General features: G+C 45.9%; 2 protein-coding genes across 4 annotated transcripts; both read right to left on the reverse strand.

Annotated features, from left to right (window-relative positions):
• Positions 1 to 92: 92 nt before the first annotated feature.
• On the reverse strand, positions 93 to 13,022 carry isy1 (ISY1 spliceosome associated protein). Its single transcript, XM_084742426.1, has 11 exons — positions 12,888 to 13,022; positions 11,820 to 11,842; positions 11,428 to 11,479; positions 9,825 to 9,890; positions 7,552 to 7,594; positions 7,018 to 7,130; positions 5,426 to 5,543; positions 5,210 to 5,332; positions 4,478 to 4,590; positions 585 to 674; positions 93 to 295 (listed from the first exon to the last, which is right to left on the reverse strand). The coding sequence occupies exons 1-11, from the start codon at positions 12,888 to 12,890 to the stop codon at positions 188 to 190; spliced, it is 852 nt and encodes a 283-aa protein (XP_084598552.1). The 5' UTR covers positions 12,891 to 13,022; the 3' UTR covers positions 93 to 187.
• Positions 13,023 to 13,383: 361 nt separating this feature from the next.
• Positions 13,384 to 16,895, reverse strand: cnbpb (CCHC-type zinc finger, nucleic acid binding protein b). 3 transcript variants are annotated; one of them, XM_084742365.1, is made up of 5 exons: positions 16,777 to 16,895; positions 15,867 to 15,983; positions 15,007 to 15,072; positions 14,625 to 14,823; positions 13,384 to 14,320 (listed from the first exon to the last, which is right to left on the reverse strand). In XM_084742365.1, the coding sequence occupies exons 2-5, from the start codon at positions 15,967 to 15,969 to the stop codon at positions 14,203 to 14,205; spliced, it is 486 nt and encodes a 161-aa protein (XP_084598491.1). In that variant the 5' UTR covers positions 15,970 to 15,983; positions 16,777 to 16,895; the 3' UTR covers positions 13,384 to 14,202. The 3 variants fall into 3 exon arrangements, with proteins under 3 accessions (XP_084598491.1, XP_084598475.1, XP_084598484.1); XM_084742349.1 differs by having other exon boundaries at positions 14,625 to 14,862; positions 16,777 to 16,887; XM_084742358.1 differs by lacking the exon at positions 16,777 to 16,895 and adding an exon at positions 16,230 to 16,770 and having other exon boundaries at positions 14,625 to 14,862.
• Positions 16,896 to 18,227: the final 1,332 nt, after the last annotated feature.

The raw sequence follows: 18,227 nt of genomic DNA on the forward strand, positions 1-18,227 counted from the left end.
TGTGTGTGTGTGTGTGTGTGTGCGTGCGTGCGTCTGTCAGAGTTTCTGCAGATTCATTCAAATCTGACGAACAAAACACAACAAGAACCAACTGAGCGTAACAAGGTTTTATTAAGAAACATGTGGAGAACAAAACAGAGTTGGAGGCAGACAGACAGACAGACAGACAGACAGACAGACAGACAGGTCACAGTCCCAGCAGGGTTCTGGCTGTCTGACTCTGGGCCTGAAGAGCTTCGCTGGCATAACGTTCCAACAGCTCCATCTTCTTCCTCCTGACCAGAGCCTCCTCCACCTGAGAGACAGACAGGTCAGAGACAGACAGGTCAGAGACAGATAGACAAGTCACAGACACATAGGTCAGAGAGAGAGACAGACAGGAACGTCCCCTAAAGCTTTCTGACTCAGAAAGTTGGAGGAACTTCAACCTCAGCCTGAAAATCCAAATTGGCTGCTGAGCTCATCAACACAGACGGTCTGTGGACGTGTTGATGAGTCTGTCGTCTTATCAGGACACAGACAGGTGTGACGAAAAGTCCAGGTACAGAGATGGTGTGTGTGTTCAGTGTGTGTGTGTGTCTCACCTCTTTCTGTGAGGGAACAGGTACGTGTGCGATGAAGGTGACTCCTCCCTCCTCTCCCTCCTGCTCCTCCCGGCTCTCCTCATCATCAGGCTGCACACACAAACAAAACAAACGCACCTCACTGACAGGAAAGTTACACATGTAGATCTGACAACTTCACAATCTCCTCCAGGTCAGAGAGACAGACAGGTCAGAGACAGGCAGGTCAGAGACAGGCAGGTCAGAGAGACAGACAGGTCAGAGACAGACAGGTCAGAGAGACAGACAGGTCAGACACAGACAGGTCAGAGAGACAGACAGGTCAGAGACAGGCAGGTCAGAGACAGGCAGGTCAGAGAGACAGACAGGTCAGAGACAGACAGGTCAGAGACAGGCAGGTCAGAGACAGGCAGGTCAGAGAGACAGACAGGTCAGAGACAGACAGGTCAGAGAGACAGACAGGTCAGAGACAGACAGGTCAGAGAGACAGACAGGTCAGAGACAGACAGGTCAGAGAGACAGACAGGTCAGAGAGACAGACAGGTCAGAGACAGGCAGGTCAGAGACAGGCAGGTCAGAGAGACAGACAGGTCAGAGAGACAGACAGGTCAGAGACAGACAGGTCAGAGACAGGCAGGTCAGAGACAGGCAGGTCAGAGAGACAGACAGGTCAGAGACAGACAGGTCAGAGAGACAGGCAGGTTAGAGAGACAGACAGGTCAGAGAGACAGACAGGTCAGAGACAGACAGGTCAGAGAGACAGACAGGTCAGAGACAGGCAGGTCAGAGAGACAGACAGGTCAGAGAGACAGACAGGTCAGAGACAGACAGGTCAGAGACAGGCAGGTCAGAGACAGGCAGGTCAGAGAGACAGACAGGTCAGAGACAGACAGGTCAGAGAGACAGGCAGGTTAGAGAGACAGACAGGTCAGAGAGACAGACAGGTCAGAGACAGACAGGTCAGAGAGACAGACAGGTCAGAGAGACAGGCAGGTCAGAGAGACAGACAGGTCAGAGACAGACAGGTCAGAGAGACAGACACGTCAGAGACAGACAGGTTAGAGAGACAGGCAGGTCAGAGAGACAGACAGGTCAGAGACAGACAGGTCAGAGAGAGAGACAGATCAGAGACAGACAGGTCAGAGAGACAGACAGGTCAGAGATAGACAGGTCAGAGACAGACAGGTCAGAGAGACAGGCAGGTCAGAGAGACAGACAGGTCAGAGACAGACAGGTCAGAGAGACAGACACGTCAGAGACAGACAGGTTAGAGAGACAGACAGGTCAGAGACAGGCAGGTTAGAGACAGGCAGGTCAGAGAGACAGACAGGTCAGAGACAGACAGGTCAGAGAGACAGACAGGTCAGAGACAGGCAGGTCAGAGACAGACAGGTCAGAGACAGACAGGTCAGAGAGACAGACAGGTCAGAGACAGACAGGTTAGAGACAGGCAGGATATAGAGACAGACAGGTCAGAGACAGACAGGTTAGAGACAGGCAGGATATAGAGACAGGCAGGTTAGAGACAGACAGGTCAGAGAGACAGACAGGTGAGAGACAGGCAGGTCAGAGAGACAGACAGGTCAGAGACAGACAGGTCAGAGAGACAGACAGGTCAGAGACAGGCAGGTTAGAGAGACAGACAGGTCAGAGACAGGCAGGTTAGAGACAGGCAGGATATAGAGACAGACAGGTCAGAGACAGACAGGTCAGAGACAGACAGGTCAGAGAGACAGACAGGTCAGAGACAGGCAGATGTTTCTGTGGATAAAATCGTTCCGTTTTTTCATCTTTATCCAACCAGACTTAATATTTGTCTCATCAGACGTTGGAAAACACTTGGTCATTGTGTCCATCATGTCCTAAACAGGAAGTTGGACGATGTTCCACTGTCAAACATCTCTGTCTAAAGATGGAGTTAACTAACCAAGTTGACCTTTACCATCATAAATAACATGTTGTTACACATTTATTTAAGTTAATTATTTCATTTTTGCTGTGCAGACATCCTTATTCACTGTATCCATGGAAACAACAAGGGTTTTGGTTTGGTCACTCTGCTGTGAGAAGCTCTGATCAGACTCTCCTGTTTAATGTACAGGCCTCCTTATAGTTATTTAATCTTATAATTACATCTGGTTGGTGATGATGTCATTAAGCATCACGTTAGTTTGTGTTGTCATTAACAACAGTCTCCTCCACAAGCAGCTTCTCTGCTGCTGTGAAAACTGAATCAGAGTCAGAGAATCACTGACCTCCTCTGTGTGTCTATACTGTACGTGTGTGTCTGTACTGTGTGTGTGTCTGTACTGTGTGTGTGTGTGTCTGTATTGTACGTGTGTGTCTGTACTGTGTGTGTGTGTCTGTACTGTATGTGTGTGTCTGTACTGTACATGTGTGTCTGTACTGTGTGTGTGTGTGTCTGTACTGTGTGTGTGTGTTTGTACTGTACGTGTGTGTCTGTACTGTACGTGTGTGTCCGTGTCTGTACTGTACATGTGTGTCTGTACTGTACGTGTGTGTCTGTACTGTACGTGTGTGTGTATCTGTACTGTGTGTGTGTGTGTCTGTACTGTGTGTGTGTGTGTGTCTGTACTGTGTGTGTGTGTGTGTCTGTACTGTGTGTGTGTATCTGTACTGTGTGCGTGTGTCTGTACTGTGTGTGTGTGTGTCTGTACTGTGTGTGTGTGTGTGTGTGTGTGTGTGTGTGTGTGCGTGCGTGCGTCTGTACTGTGTGTGTGTGTGTGTGCGTGTGTCTGTACTGTGTGTGTGTGTGTGTGTGTGCGTGTGTCTGTACTGTGTGTGTGTGTGTGTGTGTCTGTACTGTGTGTGTGTGTCTGTACTGTGTGTGTGTCTTTACTGTATGTGTGTGTGTCTGTACTGTGTGTGTGTGTGTGTCTGTACTGTGTGCGTGTATCTGTACTGTGTGTGTGTGTGTCTGTACTGTGTGTGTGTGTGTGTGTCTGTGTGTGTCTGTACTGCGTGTGTGTGTGTGCGTGCGTGTGTCTGTACTGTGTGTGTGTGTGTGTGCGTGTGTCTGTACTGTGTGTGTGTGTGTGTGTGTGTGTGTGTGTCTGTACTGTGTGTGTGTGTGTGTGTGTGTCTGTACTGTGTGTGTGTGTCTGTACTGTGAGCGTGTGTCTGTACTGTGTGTGTGTGTGTGTTTGTGTGTGTGTGTCTGTACTGTGTGTGTGTGTGTGTCTGTACTGTGTGTGTGTGTGTTTGTGTGTGTGTGTGTCTGTACTGTGTGCGTGTGTGTGTGTGTCTGTACTGTGTGTGTGTGTCTGTACTGTGTGTGTGTGTCTGTACTGTGAGCGTGTGTCTGTACTGTGTGTGTGTGTGTGTGTGTGTGTCTGTACTGTGTGTGTGTGTGTTTGTGTGTGTGTGTGTCTGTACTGTGTGCGTGTGTCTGTACTGTGTGTGTGTGTGTGTCTGTACTGTGTGCGTGTGTCTGTACTGTGTGTGTGTGTGTGTCTGTACTGTGTGTGTGTGTGTGTGTGTGTCTGTACTGTGAGCGTGTGTCTGTACTGTGTGTGGAGGAGCTGCACTGACAGAGAGGACAGATGCTGCAGCTGTGTGATAACAAATTACATCAGAATTCATCAATACTCTGGTCTTTAATGACTCCACATGTCAAACACAGTGTGATGAACAGCTGTACAGGTTTAAACAGATTTTAGTAATCAAATTACTCTAATTACTCAAATTACTCTAGGAATCATTTCAATCCTAAAATTAATGTCTTCTCTGTAATTTTCACACTTTGGACTGGGCCGGATCGGACTGTCTGGCGGGCCGGTTTTGGCTCGCGGGCTGTAAGTTTGACACCCCTGGTCTAAAGACTGGACTCACAGACTGAGACCAGTTAGGACCAGCTGGTTCAGCAACATCTGGAATATAAAGGGACAGTTCACCTCTTCGTTGTGGACGGTGTAGATGCTCTCCTCCTCCTCCTCTTCTTCCTGTTTGTCTCCTGACAGACGAGACTCCTTCTCTGTCCTCCACCTCTGCACTGCCTCCAACACCGCTGCACACAGTACACACACAGTACACACACAGTACACACACAGTATACACACAGTACACACACAGTATACACACAGTATACACACAGTACACACACAGTACACACACAGTACACACACAGTATACACACAGTACACACACAGTACACACACAGTATACACACAGTACACACACAGTATACACACAGTATACACACAGTACACACACAGTAGACAAAATACACACACAGTACACACACAGCAGACAAAATACACACACAGTACACACACAGTATACACACAGTACACACACAGTATACACACAGTACACACACAGTATACACACAGTACACACACAGTACACACACAGTACACACACAGTATACACACAGTACACACACAGTACACACACAGTATACACACACAGTACACACACAGTATACACACACAGTACACACACAGTATACACACAGTACACACACAGTACACACACAGTATACACACAGTAGACAAAATACACACACAGTACACACAAAGAAAACCCACAACATAAACACACAAGTAATTAATTCATGCTGCTGTGTGTATAAATATTCTGACTCTGTTATTAAATAATCTGACAGAATAAATTAAATAACCCACCTTGTTTCTCGTACTGAGCCTCCAGAGGAAGCAGCACGCCGTCGTCTTCGTCCCTGTAGCCGTAATACTCTGCGTCCACGTCCTTCATCAGCTCCGCCCTCGTCTTCCTCAATGCCGGGGCAGCTGGGAACCAGATGATCAGTGAGGACCAATCACAGAACAGGACAGTGATGATGGTATGAAATAAAACAGGAAGTGAAGACAGAGGTTACATACGCTCCTTCTCAAACAGCTCTCTGACTCCAGGAAGGTCTCTGGCAGCTCCGAAATATTTATACCCACGATTCCCGGGAACCTCCTTCCCCTCGTGATCCAACATCTTCGGACCCACTCTCTGAACAAACAAACAAACAAATAAACAAACAAACAAACAAACAAACAATACCTGAAACACATCATCAGTAAGTGACTGAAACTCACAAACATCAAGAACATCACAAGAACATCCAATAAATGGTTTGGTTTGAGACCCTTATTAATAATCAGGAGAACCACAGGGTTCTGTCCTGGACCCACAGGGTTCAGGGTTCTGTCCTGGACCCACAGGTTCAAACTGGCTGTTTCCAGAGCTGCAACAATTAATCATTTATAAAATTTATTGCCAACTATTTTGATAATCAATTAATTGGTTTTAGTCATTTTTTGTCAGAAGTAAAATTTTTGAATTCAGTTTCTTTAATGTGAATATTTTATGGTTTCATTTGAGGACGTCATCTTGGACTAAACAACTAATCAATCAGTGGAAAAAATCACTGACAGATTAATCAATAATGAAAATAACTGTTACAGAAAAGAGTTGAAAAATAAGTCCAAACATGGAGCACACAGAGGAGGATTAATTAATTGATCAAGAAAATAATCAACAGATTAATCAACAATGAAAGTGAATCATCTGTTGCTTTATTGTTAATAGTTTGTCCTGTGTTTGTTTTATTTATAGAGAACTGAGACAAAAGACAAGAGACAAAGTCCAATGAAGAAGAAAAAATAACTAACTACAAATTTTTTTTGGAGAAAATGTTTTCTTTAATGATTTATATATATGAAATAAGTAAATTATAACAGATTTTGTTTTGCTTTTGTAAACTGTCTCTGTGTCAGAAAACAGAAAATAATTTACAAATTCAATCAATTTAAAATGTGTTAAATCTCAAACTAACAACACCTGCTGATAACTGAGGTGTAAAAATGTTAGATTATAATCATCTTTGTTTTAAAGTATATTTCTTTATGAAAATGTTGGACCTTTAAAGATAAAGTTGTGTCCCAGATGATTTAATCAGGCATAAAAAGAGTCAGCTGTACATAAGGACCCCTGTCTCACTTCCTGGTTTAGGAAGGTGAGAATGCTGCTCAAACTCTGGTAAACTTTATATTTTCAGACAAATTCATTCAATATTTCTATCAGATGTGTCTCGATCAGAACATGTGGACTCTGTCGTCCTTCTAAATCAAAGATCAATAAGAATTATGGTTTAAAATGTGTGTTTTGATCAACATTAAGAGACTCAGACACTTTAAAAAATAAAACAGCTGCTCACTGCGACGACGCTGACAAATGAAAACATGGAACATTTTGTCGAGTCTGGAAGACGTGAGAGTCGACGTCTACATTTAATAAAACGTTTAGTCACCAGGAGCTTTTTGAATTTGAGGGTCCAGCTGAGGACAGACATTAGAAATTAGCTCCGCCTACAAATGATGTCATGTGTGGTCTTTATGCTACATAATCTTCCCTATAGAAAGAAACATTAGAATAAATAAAATACAATACTGCTTTAGTTACAGTTACTGCTTTAGTTACTTACAGCGTAGTCGGGTCCTCCCAGCTCTTTGATCCGGACCTCCCAGTGACCCTTCTCTCTCAGCAGCTTGTTGATCTCATCATTCAGATCCCGAATCCTGAACTCCCCGAGACCAGCTAGTGACAGACAGGTGAGAGACAGACAGGTCAGGGAAAGACAGACAGTGTGTGTGATAGAGGGTGAGACTGATGCCTGTCTGTGGTGATGGTGAATTCTGACAGTAAAAGCTGCAGAGCTCCTGAGTGTGTGTTGTTGTTGTTGTTGTTGTTGTTGTTGTTGTTGTTGTTGTTTCTCATGTTGCCATGATGACCAGCTCCGCCCACACAGAGAGAAAATCTACAGCCGGGCAGTTTTATACAAATACTGTCAGAATACTGTGTTCACTGGTCTCCGCCCACACAGAGAGAAAATCTACAGCCGGGCAGTTTTATACAAATACTGTCAGAATACTGTGTTCACTGGTAAAATGTATTCTGTCTCAAAAATAAACAGCATCATCATCATTATCATCATCATCATCATCATCATCATCCTCACCATTCTGGATCTGAGCCACTTTCTTTGAGATCTCACTGATGATCTGAAACACACACACACACACACACACACACACACACACACACACAGTTATAAACAGTCTGAACACTGAAGTCAACTACAACTCCCAAGATGCACCTCACTAACAAACACTACTTCATGTTGTCACGTAATCAGTGACACACGGGTTCATCCCACATTTATTATCTGATGTTTCCTCGTTCCTCCAAGTTCTTCCAGTCTGCCGTCCTGCAGACTGTCCCAGGGAGGAGGAGTGAGGAGGAGGAGGAGGAGTGAGGAGGAGTGAGGAGGAGGAGTGAGGAGGAGGAGTGAAGAGGAGTGAGGAGGAGGAGGAGTGAGGAGGAGGAGTGAGGAGGAGGAGGAGGAGGAGGAGGAGTGAGGAGTGAGGAGGAGAGGAGGAGGAGGAGTGAGGAGGAGTGAGGAGGAGGAGGAGGAGGAGTGGGAGTGAGGGGAGGAGGAGGAGGAGTGAGAGGAGGGAGGAGGGAGGAGGAGTGAGGAGGAGGAGTGAGGAGGAGGAGGAGGAGGAGGAGTGAGGAGGATGAGGGAGGAGGAGGAGGAGGAGGAGGAGTGAGGAGGAGGAGGAGGAGGAGGAGGAGGAGGAGTGAGGAGGAGGAGGAGGAGGAGGAGTGAGGAGGAGGAGTGAAGAGGAGGAGGGGAAGGAGGAGGAGTGAGGAAGGAGGAGGAGGAGGAGGAGGGAGGAGGAGGAGAAGGAGGAGGAGTGAGGAGGAGTGAGGAGGAGGAGTGAGGAGGAGGAGGAGTGAGGAGGAGGAGTGAGGAGGAGTGAGAAGGAGTGAGGAGGAGGAGGAGGAGGGGAGGAGGAGGAGGAGGAGGAGGAGGAGGAGTGAGGAGGAGGAGGAGGAGGAGGAGGAGGAGGAGTGAGGAGGAGGAGGAGGAGTGAGGAGGAGTGAGGGAGGAGGAGTGAGGAGGTGAGGAGGAGTGAGGAGGGAGGAGGAGAGGAGGAGGAGGAGGAGGATGAGGAGGAGGAGTGAGAGGAGTGAGGAGGAGGAGGAGTGAGGAGGAGGAGTGAGAAGGAGTGAGAAGTGAGGAGGAGGAGGAGGAGGAGGAGGAGTGAGAAGGAGGAGAAGGAGGAGGAGTGAGGAGGAGGAGTGAGGAGGAGGAGGAGGAGGAGTGAGGAGGAGGAGTGAGGAGGAGGAGTGAGAAGGAGTGAGGAGGAGGAGTGAGAAGGAGTGAGAAGTGAGGAGGAGGAGGAGGAGGAGTGAGGAGGAGGAGGAGGAGGAGTGAGGAGGAGGAGTGAGAAGGAGTGAGAAGTGAGGAGGAGGAGGAGGAGGAGTGAGACGGAGGAGAAGGAGGAGGAGGAGGAGGAGTGAGGAGGAGTGAGGAGGAGGAGGAGGAGTGGGGTGAGAAGGAGTGAGAAGGAGGAGGAGGAGTGAGAAGGAGGAGGAGTGAGGAGGAGTGAGAGGAGGAGGAGGAGGAGGAGTGAGGAGGAGTGAGAAGGAGGAGGAGGAGTGAGGAGGAGTGAGGAGGAGTGAGAAGGAGGAGGAGTGAAGAGGAGTGAGGAGCAGTGAGGAGAAGGAGGAGTGAAGAGGAGTGAGGAGTGAAGAGGAGTGAGGAGGAGGAGTGAGGAGTGAAGAGGAGTGAGGAGTGAGGAGAACGAGGAGTGAGGAGGAGGAGTGAAGAGGAGTGAGGAGGAGTGAGGAGTGAGGAGAACGAGGAGTGAGGAGGAGGACGTGAGGAGGAGTGAGGAGGAGTGAGGACGAGGAGGAGTGAGGGGGAGGAGGAGTGAAGAGGAGTCAGGAGGAGTGAGGACGAGGAGGAGTGAGGGGGAGGAGGAGTGAGGACGAGGAAGAGTGAGGGGGAGGAGGAGTGAGGAGGAGTGAGGGGGAGGAGGAGTGAGGGGGAGGGGGAGTGAGGAGGAGTGAGGAGGAGGAGGAGTGAGGAGGAGGGGGAGTGAGGAGGAGTGAGGAGGAGGAGGAGTGAGGAGGAGTGAGGGGGAGGAGGAGTGAGGAGGAGGAGGAGTGGGGGGGGGGGAGTGAGGAGGAGTGAGGGGGAGTGAGGTGTCAGTTAATCTGTAGATCTGATGGTCAGTTCATAAAAAATGATCTTTATGATTAATGGTGGACGGATCACAGGTGGACGAGTCTGTCCTCCAGAAGACAGGCAGGTAAACATCTGTATCAGCTGATCAGAGACATCATTAAAGAAAACATTCTGTTGTGTCCTGAGTCTCTGCAGTGTCGAGTTTCATTCATATGAATTAAAGAACTGAGCAGAACTACAGAAGAGTTTGTTACCTGTCGTCTCCATTTCTCTGCTTTAGGAAGTTCACTGCACTCTGACGCCAGGAAGGGTCTCCTCTCCTGCAGACAGACAGGTCAGAGAGACAGGTCAGAGAGACGGGTCAGAGAGACAGACAGGTCAGAGAGACAGGTCAGACAGACAGGTCAGATACAGACGGGTCAGATACAGACAGGTCAGAGACAGACGGGTCAGAGAGACGGGTCAGAGACAGACAGGTCAGAGAGACGGGTCAGAGACAGACAGGTCAGAGACAGACAGGTCAGAGACAGACAGGTCAGACAGACAGGTCAGAGAGACAGGTCAGAGAGACAGACAGGTCAGACAGACAGGTCAGAGACAGACAGGTCAGAGAGACAGGTCAGAGACAGACAGGTCAGATACAGACAGGTCAGACAGACAGGTCAGAGACAGACAGGTCAGAGACAGACAGGTCAGATACAGACAGGTCAGACAGACAGGTCAGATACAGACGGGTCAGATACAGACAGGTCAAAGACAGACAGGTCAGAGAGACAGGTCAGAGAGACAGACAGGTCAGACAGACAGGTCAGATACAGACGGGTCAGATACAGACGGGTCAGAGAGACAGGTCAGATACAGACAGGTCAGAGAGACGGGTCAGAGACAGACAGGTCAGAGACAGACAGGTCAGACAGACAGGTCAGATACAGACGGGTCAGATACAGACAGGTCAGAGACAGACAGGTCAGACAGACAGGTCAGATACAGACGGGTCAGATACAGACAGGTCAATGACAGACAGGTCAGAGAGACAGGTCAGAGAGACAGACAGGTCAAAGAGAGACAGGTCAGAGAGACAGGTCAGAGAGACAGACAGGTCAGAGACAGACAGGTCAGAGAGACAGACAGGTCAGACAGACAGGTCAGAGAGACGGGTCAGAGAGACAGGTCAGAGACAGACAGGTCAGACAGACAGGTCAGAGAGATGGGTCAGAGAGACAGACAGGTCAGACAGACAGGTCAGACAGACAGGCCAGAGAGACAGGTCAGACAGACAGGTCAGAGACAGACAGGTCAGACAGACAGGTCAGAGAGACGGGTCAGAGAGACAGGTCAGAGAGACAGGTCAGAGACAGACAGGTCAGAGAGACGGGTCAGACAGACAGGCCAGAGAGACAGGTCACAGACAGACAGGTCACAGAGAGACAGGTCAGAGAGACAGGTCAGAGACGGTCAGAGAGACAGACAGGTCAGAGAGAGACAGGTCAGAGAGACAGACAGGTCAGAGAGACAGACAGGTCAGAGAGACGGGTCAGAGAGACAGACAGGTCAGAGAGACAGGTCAGATACAGACAGGTCAGAGACAGACGGGTCAGAGACAGACGGGTCAGAGACAGACAGGTCAGAGACAGACAGGTCAGATACAGACAGGTTAGAGACAGACGGGTCAGAGACAGATGGGTCAGACTATGATCAGAGGCAGGCAGCTGATACCAAGACACTGCAGCTGGTCAATATTGGTTGATAATTTATTTTCAATGACATTATATTCTCTACTAGAGAAGATAACAGAGGAGAACCCAGAGGAGAACCCAGAGAAAAGAACACAGAGGAGAACCCAGAGAAGAACCTGACCTTGACTTTTCCCTCCTCCAGCTGAGCCTGTCTGAACCGAGCCAGCGCCGTCCTGAGAGACGTGACAGAGGAACACTGTTAGAGGACCACAGTGGAACATGGCAGTCCTGTTTGTTCCTTAAGAGCTCCTGTCTCTTTAGTGAGTCAACATTTGACCTGAAACCAGCTGATTAATTGACTCATTGATCAGCAGAAAACTAATTACATTGATAATCAGTGATGTCTCTTTTCAAACATCTTAAAACGACAGAATACTGAATGGGGTTTGGTGGAAAAAAATGTTTCTCATATTTTCTGATGTTTAATAAACTAAATGAGTAATCAAGAGAATCAGCTGATCCACTCTCTCTCTCTCTCTCTCTCTCACTCACTCACACAGTGTCTGTACTTACATGGCCTTCTCAGCATTTCTCGCCTAGAGGAACAGATACAGAGGTCAGTTAGGACAATGAAAATACATGAATCTGCTGATTATCAATTGATCAATCAGATGATGGCTAAGACACAAACATTTATTATTGTAAAGGTGTCAACTACCTGAGGATCAGGTGGACAGCTACAACCAGCTCACACCAAACTCCATTCAAAAATCTAACACTTTCTCCCTGACCGAGACTGGCTGACTGAACAACCAATCAGAGCTGGCACTGTGTTAAACTGAGGTTGTGATAGGACAACTGCAGCCAGACTCACACCAGAAATATGTGACATCACAGAGAGTGTGACTGACCTCTGAAGACTTTCTGCTCAGCGCTAGTCTTAAAACTTTTAATCTCTGCATTTGGACCAACCAATCACAGATTTCATTAAAGATTTAACCTAATATTTATTTATTATCTATTATCTATTATCTATTATTATTATTATTATTAACTATCTTCAATAATCCTACTGTAGTCAGCTAGGACAGCTACAGCCAGGTCTCACCAAACTTCATTTAAAATTCAGTAATTTTATCACACACTGTTTGGCTGAGCTCAGTGTCTCAGTGAAGAGACGCTGAGGACTTCCTGATAATCTAAAATGATAAAAAATTCGTCATATATTTAATAAAATAATAATATTATGTTTTGAGACTAACCAATCACAGTGAGTTTGCTTTGCTAACTGTAGCTCAGAGTCTCAGTAAGTCGATTTCAGTCTGTGTGTTTTGCTGATGATTATTTTCATTGTATTAATATTAAATTCTGACCAGCGTTCTGTCCGAACTGGTCGTCAAACTAACTGGTTCCCAGCTCACACCAAACTCCATTCAAAAATCTGTGACTTCATCAGAGTGTGAATCAGATTTGCAGTTTATGAACTTTATTAAATCATGTCTGCTGAAGCTTCACTGAACGGAGCCGCTAGCTGCTAAGTTAGCTCAAGACCAACGGCAAAAGTCTTAACAGGTTAGCATGCTAATGCTAACTGTTTGAGGCAGTTAAAAGGCGTCAGAGTGAGGATGAAAATGCTCTCACCATCTCTGCTGCTCAAATTTCTGTGTATTTCCAAAGAAACAATCAACGATGAAGTGAAGAAACGATCCACACGCGCCGACACAAACAGGAAACACGTCACCTCCGTCTTCTTCTCCTGTTTCCTGTTTCTGACGGTTTTATTTCACATTACTGCCATCTACTGGAAAAGTCTGATCCTGCAGCCGCGACAGAAATGAAATAAATGAAAAAAAAAAAAAAAATACATAGGAAAACTACAACATAGTAAAAATAAAATAAAAAAAATAAAAAGAAAGACTATAACACAGAATTATACAAAATCTAAAATAAAATAAATAAAAATATTTTATTTTTTACTATTGATTATATTTTTCAACTAACGTGTGAGTGAAGGGGTTAATATTAATTAATTGAACGTTGTGAAAATCACTACGAACAGAAAACAAATCATATGAACAATGTGAATAAATTAAAATAAAATAGAAATAAAAGTGAAATAAAGAGCTCAGACAGTGCGTCTCCTCCTCGTCCTCCATGTTTTTATTGTCAGGTTTAAAGTCACAGTCTGCAGAACAACCAAACCACATGTTCACAGTCGCTCTATGTGATAAATTGTACAAAAATAACATTTGGATTTTTTATTTTATTATTTTTTTTTTTTGTGAAAACATTCTCCAGACTTAAAAGTGTTGTTTTTGTTAAAAATGTTTTATTCTCTGTCAGTGAGTTGCTCCCTCTGGTCCAAACAGCAACAGAAAGCACCTTTAAAATATTAATCATTCATGTTCCTTTTGCCATTCACTGTGATCTGTTCTGATTGGCTCGTTCATTCCATGTGGGAATGATGTGGCCACGCCTGCAAGATGACTGGCTGTTTGCTGGAGTCGGGGCCAATCACATTTCTATCAGACAAGCTGGGTTTTGTCCAGAACAATAAAATAAAGTTAATCGCTGTGTTGGAAGAAAGAACCTTCCGTCACTTATTTTCCCCCCATCCCAACCACTTTAGAAATTAGGGGAGGGGCTTACTCTTTTTTTTTCTTCACTTGCTCTACTCTCTCAGCCAATTGGCTGGGCAGAAAGGATCTTAAACAAAGCTTCGTACGTCATGACATCGCTACCAAACTAAAAACACACATTCTGTTTTTTCTCAGAAGAAAGTCGTTTTTGTTTTCTTCGTGTCCGCCCCCCCCAAAAACCCCCCACCTGCTCTGACTGGCTGCTTCGAGGCTGACTGACAGGCCTCTGGACCAATGAGAAGAGGAGGATCACAGGGAAAGAATAAAGAGAAAGGAAGAAGAGATAAAGAGGGCGAGGGTGGGGGCGGAAGCAGCAGCTAGGCTGTGGCCTCGATGGTGCACTCTTTGGCCAGGTGACCCGATTTCCCGCAGTTATAACAGTTCAACTCTGACGACTTGCTGCACTGAACTGCAACATGGCCGGTCTCCCCGCACCTGCAGCCACAGACACAAAGGTTACAATGTTAACACAGCTAACAGGGCTAACACTGCTAACACTACTGAAACAGGTAACACTGCTGACACCGGCTACAAAGCTAACATTGTTAGCAGCTAACAGGACGACTCTTCTTTTAGTTTATCTGTATCTGTTAGCCTACTTATAGTATTAGCTTGCCTGTAGCTGTCAGTTTACCTGTAGCTGTTAGCCTACCTGTAGCATTAGCTCACCTGTAGCTGTTAGCTCACCTGTAGCTGTTAGCTCACCTGTAGCATTAGCTCACCTGTAGCATTAGCTCACCTGTAGCACTTGACCTTCTCGCAGCATTTCTGGATGTGTCCGAAGCCACCGCAGGAGTAGCACTTCTGCTCATGGGCGTGGTTACAGTCGCGGGCCATATGCCCCGCCTTCCCACAGTTGTAGCACAGCTGCTCGCGCTCCTTCTTGGGCTCCTTACAGTCTCTGGAGATGTGACCTCCTCTGCCACAGTTATAACAGGCTGCAGGATGACAGCAGCCAATCACATCACTCCATTCAGCTTCACACAGACACATCACAGTCAGAGCGCCTGCAGTCCAGTACTGAGGGCGAAATCCTCATATTACTAAAGGAAAATCTAAACTCACCTGGTGGTGTGTGTGTGTGTGTGTGTGTGTGTGTGTGTGTGTGTGTGTCTCCTCACCGTCCTCTGTCCTCTCACAGTCTCGGGCCACGTGTCCAAGTTCTCCACAGCGATAACAGAACAGATCTGAAACAACAGAACCAGATAAGTCTGATCAAAAGTCTGATCAGTTTTCAGCTTCACACACTTTCATGCATCTACTCCCACCAACACAAAGTAACCAAGTACTTTTACTTATGAAAGTAACTATGCACTGTTACCTCAGTACTGACCTTATGAAAGTAAATAAGTACTTTTACTAATACTACACATAGTAAATCTCTCCTACACGAGCACACTGTAAAAAAAAAAAGATATTATTTGAGGATGGAAAATAACAAATTAAGTCATTCTGAAATCATACCGGGATAATAATAATAATAATAATAATAATAATAATAATAATAATAATAATAATAATAATAATTTAATATTACAAACATGAGCATAAAGAAAAGAAGAATAAAAGACTTGTTCTATGTTCTTCTATGTTCTTGAAGCTGGTTTGAGGTTCTGTTTTGTTTTATTTAAGAAGATTTGAGTTGATGAAGTCAGTGAGTGAATCTGACAGAACCTTAGAATCTAACATGTAGAGAACAGAAGAACATGAAGTAAATGTGTGTTGGTGCTGCTGAAAGTTTGTGTTGTTTGTTTACATTGTGGCTCTTTGTTTTGGTCTTTGATGGTGTAAAATGTTTCTCGTATACAATGAGAAAGTCTGTTTAAAAAGACTTTTATTTTGAAGGCCAGGTGCTCAGAGCTGTAGTGTTGTTATTAAACGTTGATAATCTACAACTTCAAGACCACATAAATATAATATAATAAAATAACATAATATAATATTAGATAAAATGAAATAATATTTGAAGTGTTTGTGTCACCTTTGCCTCTGCCGCGTCCTCTCCCTCGTCCTCGACCACCGCTTGGACAGTTCTTTGCCCAGTGACCACTACGGCCACAACTGAAACACTCGTTACTGCTCATCACCACGGCAACGGCTGGACAGACAGACAGACAGACAGGTAAGGGAGACAGAGAGACAGACAGAGAGACAGACAGGGTGTTAACACGTTGCTCTCCTTAAATTCCACAATAGGACAGACAGTAAAGTCCAACATGAACAATCCCACAATGCAACGCTCGACATGTTACAGGTGTGTCACTATCGGTCATGTGATCTGCAGCTGTCAGTGATGATTAATGACGTCATAATAAGTTACAAACATTTTGTTCAAACTTATAACCTGTTTATATCTGATGGTGCATTCACGTGCAACCTGTTTTTCTGGCTATTTTCTGATCTGTTGTGTCAGAGACGGACTCCTCCAATGGAAGTTCACTCTGTCAAAGTCTCTGTTCTTCATATGTTCTTCTGTATTAAGTTCTAGTTGTTCTTTTTGTTATCTAACCAGCAGCCCTCAGAGGCAGCACCGCCCCCCCGGGCTGCCCGCGGTCTGAAGCCGCTGACAGGTGGTTCTGTGCGGCTGCTCCCCCGGAACAACTTCGCTTCACCCGGGCTGACGGTGCCTCCTCCTCGGCCGCGGCTCAGCGGATCTCCCTGCTCAGTGTGCGGGACAGTCGGCCTGTCAACAGGCCCGGAGCGGTCACACTGTCAGCTAGCATGGTAACAGGTTAGCATATGTTCCACAGCGGGGTAACAGCGGGAGACTGTCCGCTCCACGGAGCCTCCTCTCCGGGTGACACATCGGGACGGAGCGGCTCCGCAGGCCGGCGGCGGTGAGACTGCTGCGCGGAGAAAAGAGCGGAATGACCGCCGGAGCTCAAACTCACCTCCGAGCTCAAAGTGTGTTTGTTTTCCTCCTCTGCGACACACGAGGTCTGCACACGGCACTACACACACACACACACACACACACACACACACACACACACACACACACACACACACACACACACACACACACACACACACACACACACAATACAACACAACACAAGGATATAAACATGACCGATCAGAACATTGACTTATTATAAAGATTAGACATAAAATACATAACATGTTTTTGTGATTATTAGACCATTATTAGATGATGATTATGATTTAGTGTGTTTTTATTTCTGTCTGTCGTGTTTGTGTTGTATCAATAAAGTCTTTTTAAACTTTAAATCTGTTAACTGTCTTATGTACGAGCTCCAAGGATGTTCCTGAACGTCTCATGTGCACACGGCCCCAGCAGAAAGGAGGAGGGGCCGAGCGGAGGGTTCCCTCTGCTCTGAGCTGAGTTTGGGTCATTTCTGGAAGGGAACCGCAGACCTGCGCAAGATCTCGCGGGAGTTTGTAATTTTAATTCAAACATGATATTTGTCTTACTGTAACCACGTGTGTAACGTCGTTTCACGTGGCCAGACCTTAACCACAGACACAAATACGTCACAAAACATCAGCACTCTGTACAATGACATCAATGATGAAACAACACCAACGAATCTCGCGAGAGTTTCGCAAATCAAGGGTCTCATAAGGCTCGTTTGAGATGAACTACGCCTCTTCTGTAAAGTAGATGAGATCAGGCGGTGACGAAAAGCTGCAGTCAAGTCGGACACTTTAAAGCAGACATGAGAAAACATACAGGTAGAGACACTGAGACCTGTGGTCTACAGACCAGGTCATAGTTAAAGATATGTTATATATATATATATATATATATATATATATATATATATATATATGTATATGTATAAACTATATGTATGTATAAAATTACAGTTACACAGAAAATTAGTATTTTATACAACACCAGGTGTTTGTTGTCAAAATGAAGAGCCAATCAGAGCCTGTCAGCTTGTCGATCAGGTGACTCCCAGGTGCTTGCAGTCAGTGGAGAGCAGCTGCGGCGCCTGGCTCTACAAACTGCGGCCGCCTCAGTCTTGTGAGGTTGTCCTCGCCCAGATGACTACAGTCCCCTACATCTGTTAAATAAGTGCATTGATGAAATCAATACGTGGATGTGCCAGAACTTCCTACAACTAAACACACTATTCTAGACAACTATTGGCTCCTCGGGGTGCGTTCCAATCAAGTATGGATGTTTAAGTTGTTTTGTTGGTGAGGTGTGCTTCGGCAATGTGGTTCTTATGTATGTGAGCTAATATGTATGGTTACTTCCTGTTCCTGCTAATCCACGAGGTCTCAGATGATTTCACCACGTTTTCAGTGTGTGATTGTAGTTTTTAGTTTATCAGTGTGTATCCAAGTTAAGTCCAACTTTGACACCGGA

This window comes from Lutjanus erythropterus, chromosome 2 (assembly GCF_056507025.1).
Source record: "Lutjanus erythropterus isolate fLutEry1 chromosome 2, fLutEry1.hap2, whole genome shotgun sequence".
In the NCBI taxonomy this organism is placed as follows: domain Eukaryota; kingdom Metazoa; phylum Chordata; class Actinopteri; order Lutjaniformes; family Lutjanidae; genus Lutjanus; species Lutjanus erythropterus.

Bases quoted from the DNA above. Each gene is read 5' to 3' on its own strand.
- isy1 (XM_084742426.1), bottom strand. The intron at 7,131-7,551 runs GTGAGGATGATG...GTCTGTCACTAG, and splicing joins AGTGGCTCAGATCCAGAATG to CTGGTCTCGGGGAGTTCAGG. The intron at 4,591-5,209 runs GTGGGTTATTTA...TACTGTGTGCAG, and splicing joins GGCTCAGTACGAGAAACAAG to CGGTGTTGGAGGCAGTGCAG.
- cnbpb (XM_084742349.1), bottom strand. From the start codon at position 15,969: ATGAGCAGTAACGAGTGTTTCAGTTGTGGCCGTAGTGGTCACTGGGCA. The intron at 14,863-15,006 runs GTGAGGAGACAC...GTCTGTGTGAAG, and splicing joins CTGTGAGAGGACAGAGGACG to CTGAATGGAGTGATGTGATT. The intron at 14,321-14,624 runs GTGAGCTAATGC...CTGTGGCTGCAG, and splicing joins GAGAAGGTCAAGTGCTACAG to GTGCGGGGAGACCGGCCATG.